Source organism: Scyliorhinus torazame, chromosome 14, assembly GCF_047496885.1.
Source record: "Scyliorhinus torazame isolate Kashiwa2021f chromosome 14, sScyTor2.1, whole genome shotgun sequence".
NCBI classification, from domain to species: Eukaryota; Metazoa; Chordata; class Chondrichthyes; order Carcharhiniformes; family Scyliorhinidae; genus Scyliorhinus; species Scyliorhinus torazame.
In genome coordinates, this window is record NC_092720.1 from 9,346,198 (window position 1) to 9,366,372 (window position 20,175).

Below are 20,175 nucleotides of genomic sequence, written 5' to 3' on the forward strand. Positions count from 1 at the left end.
TTCAATCAATCGCAATGAAGTGTAAAGATATCTTTGCATCATTAGTCAAAATACTTTTCGGACAATGCCCTCCTTTCCTCACCTTCCACCTTTCCTGAAGCTTGTCATGGGACAATCAAACATCCAGCTATTATAGTCGATCCAGAGGAGATTGTTGGTTGATGACCAGAGGCCGTTGGATAAACATATGGATGATAATGGAATAGTGTAATGGCTTTAGAGTGGTTTCACAGGTCGGCGCAACATCGAGGGCCGAAGGGCCTGTACTGCGTGTAATGTTCTATGTTCTAGAGGCAGAATTTTGGGTTAATTCCCTGCTCCAAAGCGAAGGTGCTCAGGAGAGTTTGAATGTCTTAGTTACATTGAATAAACTCCCACATAACCCCAGCAAGTTTCATTTATTGAGTTGCGTGTGGCATGTAAACATGGGCTCAATCTCAGAGCAGTGGACAGGACTGACAGAGGCCTGGAAGGACTGCACTCAGTCCTCTGTTGGTTATGCCTGAGTAAACATGGGGGATTGGGGATCTGGAGGAGGAGAGAGAGAGAGAGCGAGGGAGAGAGAGAGAGCGCGAGAGGGCGAAAGAGAGAGAAAAAAAAAAGAACGACAAAGAGAGGGAGAAAGAGAAAGACAGAGAGAGCGAGCAAGAGAGAAAGCAAGAGAGAGCGTGAAAGAGGGAGAAAGAAAAAGAGAGGAAAAGAAAAAGAGAAAGACAGAGAGAGAGATAGGGAGAAGAAAGGAGGAGAGAGTGAGGGATGAGGGAGGAGAGAGAGGGAGGGATGAAAGAGAGAGGGAGGGGAGGCGGGAAGGGGGCTAGAAAGAAGATGGGTGAGGGGGAATAGGATGGGAAGAGGGGGGACGACGGGAAGAGGGGGGTCGAAGAGGGGATTCGGGAAGGGTGTGTGTGAAGGAAACACAAACTGGGAAGGGGAGGAGTGTGCAGAGAGGGAGGATGTCAGAGAATGGGATCGTTCCTGACTCGGTTCACCAAAAGGAAGTTGGAAGTTCTTCCCAGCGATGGAGCAAAGCACATGGAATTGATTCTACCTTTACCCACACTGGGTGAGGTCTCTCCTGTAGATGCCATCAGCCAAGGAGATCGAAAGGGACCGAATGGCCCACAGATTGACAACCCAATCGACTGCGACCCCATTCCCCTGTATGGCAGTGTGCTGATGGAATGTACTGAAACTGTGGATGGGGAAAGATCAACCCCAGAGATATCAATTAGACTGCTTACCTCTCGGGCCCAGGACGGCTTCTCTGTTGAGTTTAAACTGTCCTTGAAGTGGTAGAGTGCTTTCTTCTCACCCGCCCTTGGCTCCACCTGTTGCTGCTGGAGAGACACCAGGTAAGCTCGCTCCTGCTGTAGCTGCCGCTGTAGCCGTTCCGCCTGGCGCTGCTCCTCCAACTGCTTCCGCTTGTATTCCTTTCAGACGGAGACCAAACACCAGGCAGGGCATTAAACCTCCACCACTCACGTGCAGTGATAGGGACCATCAAACCCCTCAATCCCCACTCAAGTGGGAGAATTTCAGCCAAACAAACCCTAACCCACATGAAACTTTCACCCATCAGATTCCACCGCTAACAGTCTCCCCGGACAGGAACAGCACGGGGTGAGATACAAAAGGATGGGAGAAGGGGTTGAGAGCGAGGGAGAGAGGGAGAGAGTCACATTCAATCACCTGGTACAGCCTGGCCACCTTTAAGCAGAAATTCTAAAACAATGCAGGGTCAGCACAATGAATGGGTGAGATCCAGTAGAGTAATCATCAATGTGTCCCTGAGCTCCCTTACAAAACTCCTCCAAGGGAACCAGCTTAGTTGAAAATATCTGGTTATCGATCTGCAACTCCTTTCAGACAAATATAACAAAAAGCACAAATTTCCACAATGAAGGAATGACATGAACAAGGCAGGGCGTTGGAGATGGGGGGGGATGGGATGTGGGGTGGGTGCTGGGGCGAGCTTCGACTCCAGGTGAATAATATTGGTGCATTACCAGTAGGAGCGCCTGTTCCTGCAGAAGCTGTTGTTGCAAGATCTCTAATTGCCTCTGTTCTTCCTCTAACTGTCGCCTTATGTACTCCTGCAGACGTCAAGGAGAGAGAGAATGGAAGAGATAGAGGGGGAAAGAGAGAGGGGGAGAGAGAAAACCGGAATGATTTCAGAAAAGGAGGCGGAAGAGACAGGGATAAACAAGGTTCGAGAACCCTGAACCAAACTGAATTTGCGGCCAAATCATATGGTGGTTACGTTACTGAGCGAGTAACCCACAGCCTGGAATATTAATCAAGGGACTGGAGTTCAAATTCTGGGGAAATTAATTCAGTTACTCAAGATAGATTTGGAATAAAAAGCTAGCATCATTAATGGTGAGTGCGTGACCATCACGGATTGTCATCAAAAAACACCTGGCTCACTTTAGGGAGGGAAATCTGCCACGTTTACCTGGCCAGACCAGATACAGAGAGGCTCACCACAGCCTCAGGTTTCACTCCCAGTGGATTCTGCCAGGAATCCAAGTTCCAGGCCCCCGTTACCCTGATCTCCCCCCGGGGCCACAGATCCTCCCGGCAGCCAAGGGGAAGGTGTGTGGGCAGGGTGTTTGTCCCCAGTGACTGCTGGTGCTATTCCACAGCCGCCTTGCAGGAGGCGTGAAAGGTCCCCATTCCATCCGACACTCCCCCTACGCTGATTAGGGAATTGTTTCTTCCCCCCCCACCCCGTGAATGGGCATTCCAATCACTTCCGCAGCGAAAACCCGAACTCTCGCTGGAATTAGGGGTCGGAGTCCAATCAACTCCGAAGGATGACTATGTTCGCTGCTCATCGAACTCTGGAGGTAAAAGGCCGGAATTCTGCAGCCATTGGGATTCTGCGGGTTTCCCAGCGGCGGGGAGTGGCTTCAATGGGAAATCCCATTGACAAGCGACGGGAAGAGAGAATCCCGCCGCCAGCGAGCGGCACGCCTACGAGAAACACACGGCTGGGGGTCGGGAGAATGGGGAATCCCGTGTTTTAATTGCTCCTCCTCTCACAGGGAACATGGTGAATGAATTTGGCGTTGGAATTCACTTTGGGGATCCCCAGCGGAGACTGTTCCGTTCTGGACTCCGCTCAGGCTGTGTGACCATCTTCAGTTCAATCCGACTCAGGTTTCACTCATCCCCTCAAAGTGCAACAGTTTTGTTTTTACAAATAAAAGCAGGATAACCTTTTGACAGGATTCAAAGAATAAAGAGAAATGCAACAGACACGATGAGCAGAAATCAAGGCAGGAAAACCCGATTAAATCCTGTCGCGTGGATTCAGTGCGAAATTTTACAATTGCGACCCTCTTATCCTGGACAAAACACTCGCGCAAAAGGTTTTCAGGACAAACTTCATGGAAAGACACTCAATAAAGACCATGAAACTGCGTGGGTCAGCGATAGCTCCAGACTGTTCCAGAGAGAGTCAACTGAACTGTGCCAAACTGGACATCCCAGGACTGCTGGGGGGATTTGGGAGGCTGGGGGATGTGCAGGGAGATTTAACCCAATTTCCCTGACTAAATAATACCATCGACACCAGGTACAAAAATGCTCCTGATGGTGCTGCATTGTTCCAGTTGCCAACTCTCCTGGATTTCCCTGGCGTCTCCAGGGATTAAGGATCAATCACTCAGATGCTGCGCCGAGTCGCTCGAGGGAAATGGTAGGGGGCTGTAAAAAGATTGTCCTGCTTTTCTTACAACTTTATCACTCATTGGTTAGAAAATAGGAAGATGGATGGAAAAGAAGGTGACAATCCCGGAATGATCCAATTGGGTCATGAAGAGACGGGGCAATCTTCATTGGTGCAACAAGACAGCGTGTCATGAAGGTAGGTATGCCAGTCGTCCAATGGCAGAGCCCCGGGAGGGATAATTGGTGGGGGGAGTGGTCAGAGTCCATGTAATGAAACCTTTAGGAATACAATCTACCCGAGTTGGCAATCTTGGAAGTTGATTTGTATGGGTCATCAAAATGAAGAGCTTGTCGTATGAGGAACAGTTGAGGACTCTGGGTCTGTACTCGTTGGAGTTTAGAAGGATGAGGGGAGGATCTTATTGAAACTTACAATATACTGCGAGGCCAGGATAGAGTGGACGTGGAGAGGATGTTTCCACTTGTAGGAAAAACTAGAAGCAGAGGACACAATCTCAGACTAAAGGGACGATCCTTTAAAACTGAGATGAGGAGGAATTTCTTCAGCCAGAGGGTGGTGAATCTGTGGAACTCTTTTCTGTGGAGGCCCAATCGCTGAGTGTCTTTAAAACAGAGATAGATAGATTCTTGATTAATAAGGGGATCAGGGGTTATGGGGAGAAGGCAGGAGAATGGGGATGAGAAAATATCAGCCATGATTGAATGGCGGAGCAGACTCGATGGGCCGAGTGGCCTAATTCTGCTCCTATGTCGTAAAGTCTTTTCATAGATCATAGAATTTACAGTGCAGAAGGGGGTCATTCAGCCCATCAAGTCTGCACCGGCTCTTGGAAAGAGCACCCTACCGAGGCCCACACCTCCATCCTATCCCCATAACCCAGTAACCCCACTCAACCAACCCTAAGGCCAATTTTGGACACTAAAGGCAATTTAGCATGGCCAATCCACCTAACCTGCACGTCTTTGGATTGTGGGAGGAAACCGGAGCACCCGGAGGATACCCACGCACACACGGGGAGAACGTGCAGACTCCGCACAGACAGTGACCCGAGCCGGGAATCGAACCTGGGACCCTGGAGCTGTGAAGCAATTATGCTAACCACTATGCTACTGTGCTGCCCCACGGCCATCTTTTGATGAGTTCTTGGTTTTGTATAAATTCCACCCACATGTTCACTCTGCCCCCTCCCTTCGTTACTTGAAAAGCTTCCCTCTTCTGATTAATTCAGCTTCTGCGGCCTCACGCCCCATAGCAAACCCTCAAAATCTGTTGTCTTTACACTTGCCTTTCCTACACTCCTTCTGGGTAGACTTCTGGGTTGGCAATGCCTCAATATTTCAACCTCATCCTCTTTGAAATCTCACGTTGTTCGACTCTCTCTGTCGTTGTAATCCCCTCCAACCCACCTAGATCCCTGGACTTATCCAATCCTGGCCTCTTGTCCATCCACAATTTTAATTGCTACACCACTGGCTGTACCTGGGCTCCACGCTCTGGATTTCTCTTCATAAGCCTCTCTGCTCTCTACCTCTTGAACCAAGCTTTTAGATCACCCGTCTTAATATCTCTCGTGTGGATAAATCATGCTTGATGAGGCACTTTCTCGTAAAGGGCTTTGGGGACATTTTACTACGTTAAAGATGCAACACAGATTCAAGTCGCTCTTACTGCCGTGGCCTCAAAGAGACACATTAGCACCGGATCGTCTCAGCTCTACCTCACAACAATTTTCAGAAGTGACACTTCGAGCTTTTTTCCCCCCCCCCCTGAGCATCATCGGTGACTTTCTGTGACGTGACACATACTTATTAGGGGGAGGTGACTGCGGGGGAACATTATGGACATAAATACCTCTCACTCTGTGCACTGACACTCCCACACAAGCGCTCTCAACATTTCCTGCGGCAGTGGGAGAGAGAAAGTTTAAAATCAATTCCCTGGATTTCCACACATCCAATTTTTCCAGCTCCAGGCACGTGGGCTGTGGGAGTTTGGGGGTGGGGGGTTGGTGTGTCCAACGGTCAGTGGCTCTGGTAGATTGACAGGAACAGTTTCATCGTCTCAACGCAGACCTGCAGGCCAACCATCCACATGCCTGCGGGAATTACATTTATTTTTAAATTCCCCATGAACACTCTTGTTCCTTAGTTATAAAAAATATTGGACACAGAATTATGTCAGATTTAGAATAGCTTTTCCCATCAGCTGATAATTCATGGACAACGTGGCCTGGATGTAAAGTTTTGGTCAAGAGATGCAGGGATGCGGGTGTAAAGGGAGGAAGAACATTTTTATGCAGCATGGGCTAATGACCCGGACCTTGGTGCCTACGGGTGTGTGTCAGTGTGTGTGTGGGTGTGTGTGTGTGTGTATGTGGGTGTGTGTGTGGGTGGGTGTGTGTGGGGGGGGTGGTGTTTGTGTGGTGTGGTGTGTGTGGTGTGGTGTGTGTGTGGGGGGTGTGGGTATGTGTGTGTGTGGGGGGGGTGTGGGTATGTGTGGGGGTGTGTGTGGGGGGGGTGGGGGGGGTGTGTGGGGGGGGGTGTTGGTGTGTGGTGTGTGTGTGTGTGGGGGGGGGGTGTGTGCGTGCGTGTGGGTGTGTGGGTGGGGTGGTGTGTGTGTGTGTGTGTGGGGGGGCGGTGTGGGTGGGTGTGTGTGCGTGGGGGTGTGTGTGCGCGTGTGTGGGTGTGCGTATGTGTGTGTGTGTGTGTGTGTGTGTGTGTGTGCGCGCGCGCGTGTGGGGTGGGGGGGGGGGGGTGCTGGGACCAGCAGTGATCAACAAATTTAAAAGAAAATTGGATGGGCACTTGAGGGAAATACATTGACAGGACTATGGGGAATGGGAATGATTGGATTGCTCTTGGCTGGCATAGAATTGATGGGCCAAAAGGCCTCCCATACCATAAATGATGGTCCAAATAGTTTGATTTTGACAGTCAAGAATAATTTAAGTGTGATTGAGTCAGACGTGTGTTGCAGGAGGATGGATATATCGGGAGACCCATGGCGGAGTGTGTGGGAGAGGGTATTGGGGGTGGCAGGTCGAGGAAGACACCACACCATTGGCAGTGCCACCATGGAGACAGTGGGATGTGAGGGCAGGATGAGAACTCTGATCCTACCCACTGTCAAACAGTCTGTCGGTGCTTACTGTTTCAGCTCAAACATGAGAAGGACGAATATCACTGGACACAGAATGGGACATAAAATCATAGAATTTACAATGGAGAAGGTGGCCATTTGGCCCATCGAGTCTGCACCGGCCCTTGGAAAGGACACCCTACTTAAGCCCACACCTCCACCCTATCCCCATAACCCAACCTAACCTTTTGGACACGAAGGGGCAATTGATCATGACCAATCCATCCACCTAACCGGCACATCTTTGGACTGTGGGAGGAAACCGGAGCACCCGGAGGAAACCCACGCAGACACGGGGGGAGAACGTGCAAACTCCACACAGACAGTCATCCAAGTGGAATTGAACCCGGGACCCTGGAGCTGTGAGGCAGCAGTGCTAACCATTGTGCCACCGTGCCGCCATGAGACAGGAGCATCGGGATGAGGGTTAAAAGGTCTTGCTTGAACTGTGGTCAGTGGTCTGTGGTCCCGTACCAGCCTCCCCAACAGGCGCCCGAATGTGGCGACTAGGGGCTTTTCACAGTAACTTCATTTGGCGTCTACTTGCGACAATAAGCGATTTTCGTTTCCGTGTTTTGGCAACTGCTCTTGGAGGGTCTGGCATTGGGAGGACTGAAAAGTCTAAGGTGGCAGAGGCTGGGGACTGGCTGGTCTGAGGCTGCTTTGTCCTGGAGTTGGTGAGCTTCCTGAGTGTTGCAGGAGCCTCACTCACCCAGGAAAGTGCACAGCCTTCTATCACGATCCACACTTTTGCTGACGGACAGGCTTTGGGGGAGGCGGGTTACACACTGAGCTAGCTTCTGATCAATGGGACTCTCCAGGATGTTGACAGTGGGGAATTTGGTGATGGTATTGCCATTGAATGTCAAGGGGAGATGGTCAGATCCTCTTCCAAACAGATGTGGCAATCCTCGACCCATGCATGCCAAAGAACGTTGGAAATAGGACAGCTCAAGCCTGAACCATTTTTCAATAAAGTTGTGGCTGATCTCCCACCTCAACTCTTCGACACTATCCCCATGTCCCTTCATGTGCCCAACAATCCATTCATCGCAGTCTTGAATATACTCAATGACTGAGCATTCACAACTCTTTGGTGGGGAATTCCAAAGATTCAAAGCCACTGGAGTGAAGAAATTTCTCCTCGTCTCAATCCAAAATGGCTGCCCTCTTATCCTGAAGCTGCGACCCCATAATGTAAATTCTACAGCCAGGGGAAACCAGTCTTTCCGCATCTACGCTGTCAAATCCTCAAAGAAATGTATAATGTTTGAATGAGCTTCCTTCTAAACTCTCGAGAACACAGGCCGAGTCTACTTAATCTCTCCTCGTAGAACAACCCTCCCACCCCGGGGAGCAATCGAGTGTGTCAGTGAATGAGGCAGTCTGTGCAAGCTCTCGCTGGGCTCGGAGTCTCAGTGACTCATTCCTTTGTTTCAGCTGTCAGAGAAATTCCAATGCCCAGCCCCTTGAAAGCTGCTGAGCCTCTCAATGTCACTCTGGCTAATACCCACCCCTCAATCTTCAGGCCTCCATGGGGAGGGTGGGGGGGGTGAGAAGCTCTGGGGACGAAAATTACAGCTTCTCCTCACACGAAGAGAGAAGAGAAGTTATTTTTTTCAAACAAATAAATGTTTCTCCTGCAAATCCCGTCCGATTCCCGTTCCCTCGCACAGGCCTCCGTCTGGAGTGATCGCGTGTTCACTTCTGGGCACAAAGGCTTTCAATCCTTCCCCGGACGGGAACTGTTTCTCCCCACCTACGCTGCAGACCCCCCACTCTGCATCCTCTGCGCTGCACAGGATTACGGGGTGAGAGGTGACTAAAGGATTCGACAGGGTCGATAAATAATCTATTCCCTCCTGCGGCGGTGGTGGTGCAGAAAGAGGAAGCAGAATTTTAAAATTAGGGCACGGTAGCACAGTGGTTAGCACTGTTGCTTCACAGCGCCGGGGACCCGGGTTCGATTCCCGGCTTGGGTCACTGCCTGTGCGGAGTCTGCACGTTCTCCCAGTGTCTGCGTGGGTTTGCTCCGGATGCTCCGGTTTCCTCCCGCAAGTCCCGAAAGACGTGCTGTTAGATAATTTGGACATTCTGAATTCCAGGGGCTGGTTTAGCACAGTGGGCTAAACAGCTGGCTTGTAATGCAGACAAGGCCAGCAGCGCGGGTTCAATTCCCGTACCAGCCTCCCCGAACAGGCGCCGGAATGTGGCGACTAGGGGCTTTTCACAATAACTTCATTGAAGCCTACTCGTGACAATAAGCGATTATTATAATTCTCCCCCAGTGCAAGCCTACTTGTGACAATAAGCTATTATTATAATTCTCCCCCAGTGCAAGCCTACTTGTGACAATAATAATGATTATTATATCATTATTACAGATCATTCACTGGTGATGTTAGAAAACACCAATGACAGTGGAAATCTGGCACCCACTGCTCCCACCAAAGACCCTGCGGCAACCAGCTGAAGCTTTCAAGAGCGATGGTGATTGGTTGGGTGAGGGTACTGAGCGATGTGGAGCAAATACATGTAAATGAGGTCCGGGTGCAGACCTGCTGTCATCTGACTGTCCGAGATCCAAGATGGTGAACGGGCTTCCTCCTATTCCTCTAACCTGCCTCCTCGTCGTGGTACAAAATCCTGATTTTCTCCCACCCAAAGACTTTCAGCTGGGGTGGGGAGGTTTTGGCATCGCAGGGAGACTGAAGGTCGATAGCGTTTCAGCCTATTACCCAGGACTCCGAGGCGGACATTGTCCTGCTGCACTTGGAGCCAGGACCACTAGGAAGAGGGAGAAAGGGTGTGGGGGTCTTTGAAAAGTGTTAAGCAGGCACGCGCTGGTTTGGGGAAAAGGCAATGGTGCAGAGAACTCAAGTTCAAGTCCCACCAGTTTGAGAATTCAACTTCAATTTTTTAGTGGACCCCACTGCACCACGCAGCCCAGAATGCACTGGGTAAAAATGGCAGCTCTGGTGGCTGGAAGATTGGGAAACACGGGATTCGTCAGAAACAGATGTTGAAACGGGTGTTGGGAGGATTGCATTCCCTAGGTTCAATATTCAGCCTTAAAACACAGGATTTTAAAACATTAACTCACACACCGTGCTTACCTGCTCTCGGTCAGCCAGGCGTCGTTCTTCCTCCTGTTTGAGCCGTTCCACCTCCTCATAACGCCTTCTCTGCTCTCGTTCCTGCTGCTTCCTGTGCTCCCGGTCTCTCTTTTGTTGCTGCAATGCCAGAGAGAGGAATTGTGATGAATGGAATAAATTGGCATGTATATATTGTCTTGTATGTATCTGCTGCAGGAATATTTTTGTAAAAGTGGGCAGCACGGCAGCGCAGTGGTTAGCACTGCTGCCTCACGCCGCCGAGGTCCCAGGTTCGATCCCGGCTCTGGGTCACTGTCCGTGTGGAGTTTGCACGTTCTCCCCGTGTTTGTGTGGGATTCACCCCCACAACCCAAAGATGTGCAGGGCAGGTGGATTGAACACGCTAAATTGCCCCTTAATTGGAAAAACGAATTGGGTACTCTAAATTTAAAACAAAAACTTTAAAAAAAAATATTTTTGTAAAAGCCTGGTTTAGGATGTGTATATATCTGCTGCAATAATATTTTTTCCCAAAATCCTGTTTTAAAAGAAAGAAAGACAGACACTGTGGCTGCAAAAGGTGCAATTAAGATGTCATAAACATGAGGTAATCCTTCTGTCCAACCTTGTTCATGTTTACAAGATGAGGCTTAATGGGATTTTGTCATGATTTCTGGGGATTCCTCAGGAAGTAGATAATTAAAGACATTACGTTTAAACTCAAGCAAGTAGGTCACGGGATTTCAGTGGAATGGAGATGATGTGATTGTTGGGAGGAGCCCAGGTCTGATGCAGGCAGTTTTGAGTTTAGTTCTTTCGCAAGCTGAAAGCTGTAAAGCGGTTTCTGCAGGAGCCTGCCAGAGATTCAGCATAAATCACGTGCTCAACAGCCAATGAGGTCCTTTTCGAAGTCTTGTCACTCTTACAATGGAGAAAATGTGGCAGCCATTTTGCGAGCAGCAAGCTCCCACAAACAGCAATGCGATAATGATTGGATAGCCTGTCCATTAGTGAAGTTGGTTGAGGGATAAATGTTGGTTCCAAGACTTTGGGCAGAACGTTCCTGCTCCTCTTCAAAACAATGTTGCTGAACTTTTTACATAATCCAGGGAGAGGGGGGGGGGGGGGGGGGGAATGGGGCCTCTACAACGTGCAAATACGTGGACCTTGGTTGAAAATGTGACTGGGCTTGGACCTTTTGTGATGCAAACCATGGCCAAATAGTCTACCAGCAGTTACCCTCATCTGAAGGCCCACACAGGCAGCTTTCTGAACAAAAACCTGCAGCAAGAATTAGCACCCTAAAGAGTGACTGCCCTCGCCAAACCCGGTTACCTCCTCCAATCTCTGCCGTTGTTCCTTCTGCTCCTCAATGCGTCTCTGCCGTTCGGCTAGCAGTTGGCGCTTGTGCTCCTCGTTCTCCCGCTGCTGCTGCTCCTGGAGTTGTTGCCGTTTTATGGCCTCTGACCTTTCCTTGTTGGCCAACTGCAGCCGCAGGAAGTCTCGGCGCAGGGTTGACTCTCCAGGCAGGTTTACGATGGAGCTGCATGTAGGATCAAGGATTTAGGGGGGGGGGTTTGGGAGAGGTGGGGTGGAAGAGCGTTGGGGAGGGCGTAGAAATGCAATAGTTAAATTTCGAGCCATCAGGGGAGCTGGAAGCAAACCATGAGGCTACGTTGCAGCTGGATTGAGTGAGGCCCACAACTGAGCAACTATCTGTTGCCTGACCTCAGTGACAGAAACATTCTATGAATGGGCTGCAGATTACAATCATGTCTGTGTAGAATTTCATTGCGATTGCACGGTTTACCAGCTCCATGCCCCAAAGCCCTTTCCAGCAATGAAGAACGTTCTGCCATGTATTCACTGTTGTGACGGAGGAAATACAGTCGCCAGATCTGTGCAGAGCAAAATCCCCCCAAATCACGTGTTCAATGACGAGATCACCAGTTTCAGTGACATTAATTCAGGGATAAATATGAGTCCCAAGAAACTGTGTCCACCCGATGGGGGTAGAAAGAGCTTCAAATGCAATTCATAACTGCAACAGATCACCTCTGACAGTGCAGCGTCTCTTCAGTGTGGCATTGAGTGTCATCTCGGATCACAGGCTCAAGTCTTCTGGATGCAAATTAAACTCTCCTTCTGATACAGCTGGGTGTATCACTCACTGAACCACCAAGGACAAAGAGTCTACACAAGGTTTCACTCAATTCAACAAAAACTCAAGGAAACAGACTCAAAGTAATAAAAGGGTCCTCCAGTGCCCTCCATTCACTTCCTCCTTGCTTACCTTCGTTCTCCTGATTCATTGTCCTCCTCCTCTTCCTCACTTCCACTGTACTCATATTCGGTCTCATCTAAGGTAAGCAGATAAGGTCACACATTATTTTAGCCGACTCTAACCTTTGATAGCAACTTCCAAACCCGCCCCCGCCCCCCAGCTAATCACCATCCTGACTTGGAAATATATCGGCCGTTCCTTCACTGCCACTGGGTCAAAATGCTGGAACTCCCTCCCTAACAGCACTGTGGGTGTACCTACACCACATGGACTGCAGCGGTGCAAGACAACAGCTCACCACCACCTTCTCAAGGGCAATTAGGGATGAGCAACGATGGCCGCATCCCGCGATGCGGCACAGTGGTTAGCACTGCTGCATCACAGCGCCGGGGACCCAGGTTCAATTCCAGACTTGGGTGACTGTGTGGAGTTTGCACTTTCTCCCCGGGTTTGCTCCGATTTCCTCCCAAAGTCCAAAGATGTGTAGGTTCGGTGGGGCTACGGGATGGGGTGGCGGAGTGGACATGGGTTGGGTCTTTTTCATAGGATAGGTGCAAACTCCATGGGCTAAATTTCCCCCGTCTGCACTATAGGGATTCTATGATTCCAAGAAAGAATGAAAAGGGACCAAATATCTTGCATTTATATAGTATCTTCATCATAGTAAAATGTCTCCATGTGTCCACAGCAATGTGCTTAAGGTTTGACACTGAGGCAAGTAAAGAAATAAAATAGATAAATTTTAAGGAACATCTGAAAGGGGAAAAGCAGATCTGGACAGAATGGTTTGCCAGAGTTGAGGCTGAAGGCACAGCCGCCAATAGTGGAGTCATGATAAACTGAGACACATAAAAGACCAGAATTGGTAATGTTGAGGTATCTTTGGCGGGGGGGGGGGGGTTCTCAGGATTGGAGGGTGTCACAAAGATAGGGAGGGGTGGAGGAGATCAAAAGATGGGGAGGATTGCAGAGTCTGGAGAAGGTCACAGAGACAAGGGGCGAAATTCTCCGGAAACGGCGCGATGTCCGCCGACTGGCGCCCAAAACGGCGCCAATTAGACGGGCATCGCGCCGCCCCAAAGTTGCGGAATGCTCCACATCTTTGGGGGCCGAGCCCCAACATTGAGGGGCTAGGCCGGCACCGGAGGAATTTCCGCCCCGCCAGCTGGCGGAAATGGCGTTTGTTTCCCCGCCAGCTGGCGCGGAAATGATATCTCCGGGCGGCGCATGCGCGGGAGCGTCAGCGGCCGCTGACAGTTTCCCACGCATGCGCAGTGGAGGGAGTCTCTTCCACCTCCGCCATGGTGGAGACCGTGGCGGAGGCGGGAGGGAAAGAGTGCCCCCACGGCACAGGCCCGCCCGCGGATCGGTGGGCCCCGATCGCGGGCCAGGCCACCATGGGGGCACCCCCCGGGGTCAGATCGCCCCGCGCCGCCCCCAGGACCCCGCCCACGCCGCCTTGTCCCGCCGGTAAGGTAAGGCAATTTATCGGCGGGACTTTGGCCCATCTGGGCCGGAGAATCAAGCGGGGGGGCCCGCCAACTGGCGCGGCGCGATTCCCGCCCCCGCCGGATATGCCGGAGGCTTCGGCAACCGGCGGGGGGCGGGATTCACGCCAGCCCCCGGCGATTCTCCGACCCGGCGGGGGGTCGGAGAACGTCGCCCCTGGAAAGTAAAGTTGGAGGTGACAGAGATGAGGAGGGTTGTGGGAGCTGGATGAGGTTTAAGGGGATAGGGAGGGTTACTGGAGCTGGGGGAGGTTACAGAGATAGGGAGGGTTGTAGGAGCTTGAGGAGGTTACAGAAATAGGGAGGGGTGTAGGGGTTGCAGGTGTTTACAAAAGTAGGGAGGGGTGTAGGGGCTGGAGGAGGTAGAGAGATGGGGAGTGTTGTAAGGTCTGGAGGAGGTTACAGAGATAGGGAGGAATAGGGCCAGGGAAGGTTTGGAATATGGGAATGAGGTTTTTAAAAATGAGAGACATTGCCGATGATAAATGTATGCTGAGAATAGATTAAAAAGACTCATCCTGCTGGTTTCAGCTAGATAAATAAAACTACTGCGGATGCTGGAATCTGAAACCAAAGCGAAAATGCTGGAAAATCTCAGCAGGTCTGGCAGCATCTGTAGGGAGAGAAAAGAGCTAACGTTTCGAGTCCATATGACCCTTTGTCAAAGAGTCATTGGACTCGAAACGTTAGCTCTTTTCTCTCCCTACAGAAGCTGCCAGACCCGCTGAGATTTTCCAGCATTTTTGCTTTGGTTTCAGCTTCAGGTTTAGTTTCTCCAGGAACAAATTAACCAAATGTTTGGGTCTCCTCTTCCTGCCATGCCAATCCATGCACGCAGAAACCACAGGGTGCCCAGCAATTGCTGCTCCAAACCTTCACCCACCTTTCTCTCCCCTCTTCTTCTTGGTCCGGTCAATGTGGTCCTTCAGCTGGATCCGGATTTGCCTCTCGTTGGCTTGGTCCCTGATGAAGGGATGTTTCAGCAGCTGATCTGTGGCAGGCCTCTGCCCGTGATTCTTCACCAAACACCCCTCGATGAAAGACACAAACTTCTTTGTCCTGGGGAAGAGTTAGGGAGAGCATCAAGCTGAGCGAGAGAGATTCTCACCAGGTGACTAGTGTCAACGCAGCCCGGGCACCACCCAATGCATTCTGTGAACTAGCTCAAAGGTGAAGAGGTTCCCTATGTTGCTTTCAAATGTCCACATTACATGTCCTGTGCTTTCACCCTTTTATCACAGTCAATAAATTGTCTCGATCGGTTTAGTCAATCTCCTTCATAATCTTCAAATCTTCAATGAAACAACAGCCTCAAACTTGCATCATATCCACAGCACAGAAACATGGCAACTGGTCTATATTAGTGTTTATGCTCCACACACACCGCGTCCCAGCCCTCGGGCGTCATTTAATCCTGCCCCCGCCGCCCGCCGAAGTCTCCGGTACCGGAGATTGGGTGGGGGCGGGAATCGGGCCGCGCCGGTTGGCGGAACCCCCCGCTCAATTCTCCGGCCCGGATGGGTCGAAGTCCCGCCCAGGAATTGCCTATCCCGCCGGCGTAAATTAAAGTTGGTATTTACCGGCGGGACCAGGCGGCGTGGGTGGGCTCCGGGGTCCTGGGGGGGGGGGGGGGGGGGGGGGGGGGTCTGACCCCGGGGAGTGCCCCCACGGTGGCCTGGCCCGCGATCGGGGCCCACCGATCCACGGGCGGGCCTGTGCCGTGAGGGCACTCTTTCCCTTCCGCTTCCGCCTCCGCCACGGCCTCCACCATGGCGGAGGCGGAAGTGACTCTCCCCACTGCGCATGCGCGGGAAACTGTCAGCGGCCGCTGACGCTCCCGCGCATGCGCCGCCCCGACATGTCATTTCCGCGCCAGCTGGCGGGGCAACGAACGCCATTTCCGGCAGCTGGCGGGGCGTAAATCCCTCCGGCGTCGGCCTAGCCCCTCAATGTTGGGGCTCGGCCCACAAAGATGCGGAGCATTCCGCACCTTTGGGGCGGCGCGATGCCCGTCTGATTGGCGCCGTTTTGGGCGCCAGTCGGCAGACATCGCGCCGTCTCGGGAGAATTTAACCCCTTATCTCCATCAACTTAACCTTCTATTCCTTTCTTGGGTTTAATATTTTCCCCTCAAACTCTATTCTATTGTCCTCAACTAATCCCTGTGCAGCGTATTCCACATCCTCAGCACACCCTGGGTGTAGTGTGTGATCCTGAATTCTCCGTTTGATTCAGACGGTCTTAGATTTATGGTTGCTAGTTTTGAACACCTCCACAAATGAAACACCTGTTGTGCTGCTATCTACCCATTAACCCCTTATGTGCATGCAGCACGGTAGCATAGTGGTTAGCGCAATTGCTTCACAGCTCCCAGGGTCCCAGGTTCGATTCCCGGCTGGGTCACTGTCTGTGCGGAGTCTGCACATCCTCCCAGTGTGTGCGTGGGTTTCCTCCGGGTGCTCCGGTTTCCTCCCACAGTCCAAAGATGTACAGGTTAGGTGGATTGGCCATGATAAATTGCCCTGAGTGTCCAAAAGTTGCCCTTAGTGTTGGTTGAGTGGGGTTACTGGGTTATGGGGATAGACCATAAGACCTAGGAGCGGAAGTAAGGCCATTCGGCCCATCGAGTCCACTCCACCATTCAATCATGGCTGATTTCAACTCCATTTACCCGCTCTCTCTCCGTAGCCCTTAATTCCTCGAGAAATCAAGAATTTATCAACTTCTGTCTTAAAGACACTCAACAAACAAAGAACAAAGAACAACGTCCCGGCCTCCACCGCCCTTTGTGGCAATGAATTCCACAGACCCACCACTCTCTGACTGAAGAAATTTCTCCTCATCTCTGTTCTAAAGTGACTCCCTTTTATTCTAAGGCTGTGCCCCCGGGTCCTAGTCTCCCCTGCTAATGGAAACAACTTCCCTACGTCCACCCATTCATTATCTTGTAAGTTTCTATTAGATCTCCCCTCAACCTCCTAAACTCCAATGAATATAATCCCAGGATCCTCAGACGTTCATCGTATGTTAGGCCTACCATTCGTGGGATCATCCGTGTGAATCTCCGCTGGACCCGCTCCAGTGCCAGTATGTCCTTCCTGAGGAGTGGGGCCCAAAATTGCTCACAGTATTCTAAATGGGGCCTAACTAGTGCTTTATAAAGCTTCAGAAGTACATCCCTGCTTTTATATTCCAAGCCTCTTGAGATAAATGACAACATTGCATTTGCTTTCTTAATTACGGACTCAACCTGCAAGTTTACCTTTAGAGAATCCTGGACTAGGACTCCCAGGTCCCTTTGCACTTCAGCATTATGAATTTTGTCACCGTTTAGAAAATAGTCCATGCCTCTATTCTTTTTTCCAAAGTGCAAGACCTCGCACTTGCCCCCGTTGAATTTCATCAGCCATTTCTTGGACCACTCTCCTAAACTGTCTAAATCTTTCTGCAGCCTCCCCACCTCCTCCATACTACCTGCCCCTCCACCTATCTTTGTATAGGGTGGTGTGGGCTTGGGTAGGGTGCTCTTTCCGAGAGCCGGTGCAGACTCGATGGGCCGAATGGCCTCCTTCTGCACTGTCAGTCCCTTCAGAATTTAAAAATCTTCCATCATTTTATCTCACGGTTTAATTTTCCAAAGAAAGAGCGTTTATTCAATCTGCCTGGATAGTTATAATCTCGCAGGTCTCCTATCATCCTTCGTCAATCTTTTTTGCACCATTTGCACCTTCTCCATATCCTTCTTACAGCACTTCAAGTGTTGTCATAAGCTTAACATAAAACTTCTCTACCTTTCCACTCTTATTGCTAAAGAGAATCCTAGTTTTGCTCTTTAATCTCTGTTGCTACTGTTAGTGATTGGTGTATCTATCCTGTCAGGTCCCTCCTCTCCCGTCCCATTGATACACTATTTTCCACGCTGGATAGTTTCCTCATCGTTGTGACCAAAATGCACCATCTCACGCTTACTAATTACACGCTCGCTGTGCAAGTTTATTGATGTGTTCTGCTACTTTCTCTTCTGTATAAACTACACCTTTCTTCAGTCTTCTTAATTTTTAATTTCTGCATTCTATCATCCCTCACAATTTTGGTGTTTACTGCAAACTTTGAAAGTGTACCGAATCCAAACCACTTCATGCAAAGAGGTGAACAGTGTTCTCAGTACCAATCCCAGTGGAATTTCATTTCCCAACCATGTACCAGCCCAAGTAACTCCCTTTACACCCTACTGATTTCCAGATTACTTCCTTATCCTGCCCCTGAGTACTAATGTCCCAGATTGCTTCATTTCTTTAAAGATTCATTGGCCCAGCGACAGTGAAGGAACGGCCGATATATTTCCAAGTCAGGGTGGTGAGTGACTTGGAGGGGCACCTCCAGGCGGTGGGGTTCCCAGGTATCTGCTGCTCTTGTCCTTCTAGATGGCAGTGGTGGTGGATGTGGAAGGTGCAGCCCAAGGAACCTCAGTGAGTTACTGCGGTGCATCTTGTAGATGGTACACACGGCTGTTACTGTGCATCGATGATGGAGGGATTGAATGTTTGTGGATGGAGTGCCAATCAAGCGGTCTGCTTTGTCCAGACATGGAGAGAGTATTCCAACGCACTCCTGACTTGTGCCTTGGAGATTTGCAGACAGGCTTTGGGAAGTCAGGATGAGAATTACTGGCCACAGGATTGCTAGTCTCTGACCTGCTCTTCTAACCACAGTATTTATATGGTTAATCTAGTTCCCTTCTGATCAATGGTTAACCCGCAGGATGTTGATATTGGGGGATTCAGCGATGGTAATGCCATTAATCATCAAAGGGCAATAGTTCAATGAAGGCGTTCAAAAGGGAATTAGATTGTTATCTAAAAAGGAAGAATGTGCAGGATTAGGGCGGGGGGGGGGGGTGGGGGGGGGAGGGGGGGCTGGTGAAGACACAGTGGGCTGAACAGCCTCATTCTGTGTGGAACAATTCTGTGGTTCTGTAATTAATCTCAGCTTCTGGAGTTAAACGGGGATCGGGACCCTGTCAGTGGTGCAAGACAAGTGTGAGGGATATTGGTTTTTGAAGTGGTGATTATATAGATGTAAATGGAACGTCGAAAGCATTTGACAATGTTACTCACGTGGGAACTTGTTACTAAATTTTGGGCCGGATGGTTCAAGGGAAATTGCAGGGCCCTGGAGTTCAGGCATGGGAGAGTCAGATTGAGATCTCGAAAATAACTAAAAGATTCAATCGGGTGGACAAGGAGAAGCGAATTTGGACATTCTGAATTCTCCCTCTGCGCACCTGAACAGGCCCCGGAATGTCGGCGACTAGGGGCTTTTCACAGTAACTTCATTGCAGTGTTAATGTAAGCCTACTTGTGACACTAATAAAAATTATTATTATTGAACTATTTCGTCCGGGGAGAAATCAAGTACAAATATCAGAATGTGTCCATTCAGGAAGAAAATGAAGAAACGCTTCTTCACAAAGGTAGTGGAAATCTGGATCTCTCCCCTACACAGATTGTAAAGGCCGGGGTCAGTTCGCGAGTGTCGAGACTGGGAAGGGTGCAAGGGATGTGATGAAAAAGTGGGTAACTGGAGTTGCGGAGTGGAGTTGCCTCGGGTGACTGTGCGGAGTCTGCACGTTCTCCCCCTGTCTGCGTGGGTTTCCTCCGGGTGCTCCGGTTTCCTCCCAGATGTGCAGGTTAGCTGGGGTTGTGGGCATAGGGTGAGGGAGTGGGCCCAGGTCGGGTTGGTGGAGACTCGATGGGCTGCGTGGCCTTCTTTTGAACTGTCGGGATTCAATGAAAACATTTCACGCAGTTTTCAAGATCTCTAACAAGTCACCCCGCAGCCTTCTGACCCAGCCTGTCAATTGTTGCCTGGTGACAATATCTCCTAATTTCTGGTTATATCATTGCAAACCTCTCCTACACCTCATCCAGAGTCTCTATATTCTTTTTATAATTTTAGAACATGATATCAGAAACACACACAGTCCCTGGACACTCAGCTCTGTAATACTCACCATTTCTTCGACTTTAGTCGAGGCGGAGGGTTCCTGGGGATGAGAAAGAGCGCCCTCATCGGGTGCATGTCACACAGCGCTGCAGGATAAAGATAGAGAGAGCGTGACTGAGGGACAACAGGAGGAATCAAGACAAGCAAGGGAGAAGGCAGACAAGGGGAAAAAAAAGAAACAGGACATGATTGCACAGTTCCGACCGAGGGACAGGGCCAAGGATAGACTTACGTGGAGCGCCTTCTGCCATTTCCATAGCTGTGATCCCCAAAGACCACAAATCACTCTGTCAACACAAATAGAGGGATGGTAAGAAAATGGTTTATACAAAAACACCTTGATTAAAATATTCGGCTGTATTCCCTCGAACAGAGGGTGGTGGTGCAGGTGGGGGGGGGGGGGGGGGGGGGGGGGGGTCATGCGGTAAGGACAGAAACTGCAGGTTG

General features: G+C 50.4%; 1 protein-coding gene across 20 annotated transcripts in view; it reads right to left on the bottom strand.

Annotated features, from left to right (window-relative positions):
* Nucleotides 1–20,175, bottom strand: part of LOC140389512 (TRAF2 and NCK-interacting protein kinase-like) — a 302,323-nt gene that overhangs the window by 79,113 nt on the left and 203,035 nt on the right. For 8 of the 20 annotated variants that reach the window (XM_072473663.1, XM_072473661.1, XM_072473665.1 and 5 more), the window contains exons 8-15: nt 19,961–20,015; nt 19,736–19,814; nt 14,606–14,781; nt 12,224–12,290; nt 11,266–11,473; nt 9,943–10,068; nt 2,007–2,093; nt 1,242–1,430 (exon numbers count right to left, since the gene is read on the bottom strand). In XM_072473663.1, the coding sequence (XP_072329764.1) occupies nt 1,242–1,430; nt 2,007–2,093; nt 9,943–10,068; nt 11,266–11,473; nt 12,224–12,290; nt 14,606–14,781; nt 19,736–19,814; nt 19,961–20,015 (987 nt within the window). The remainder of the gene's footprint in view (nt 1–1,241; nt 1,431–2,006; nt 2,094–9,942; nt 10,069–11,265; nt 11,474–12,223; nt 12,291–14,605; nt 14,782–19,735; nt 19,815–19,960; nt 20,016–20,175) is intronic. The other 12 variants (XM_072473662.1, XM_072473680.1, XM_072473666.1 and 9 more) reach the window with 2 other exon arrangements.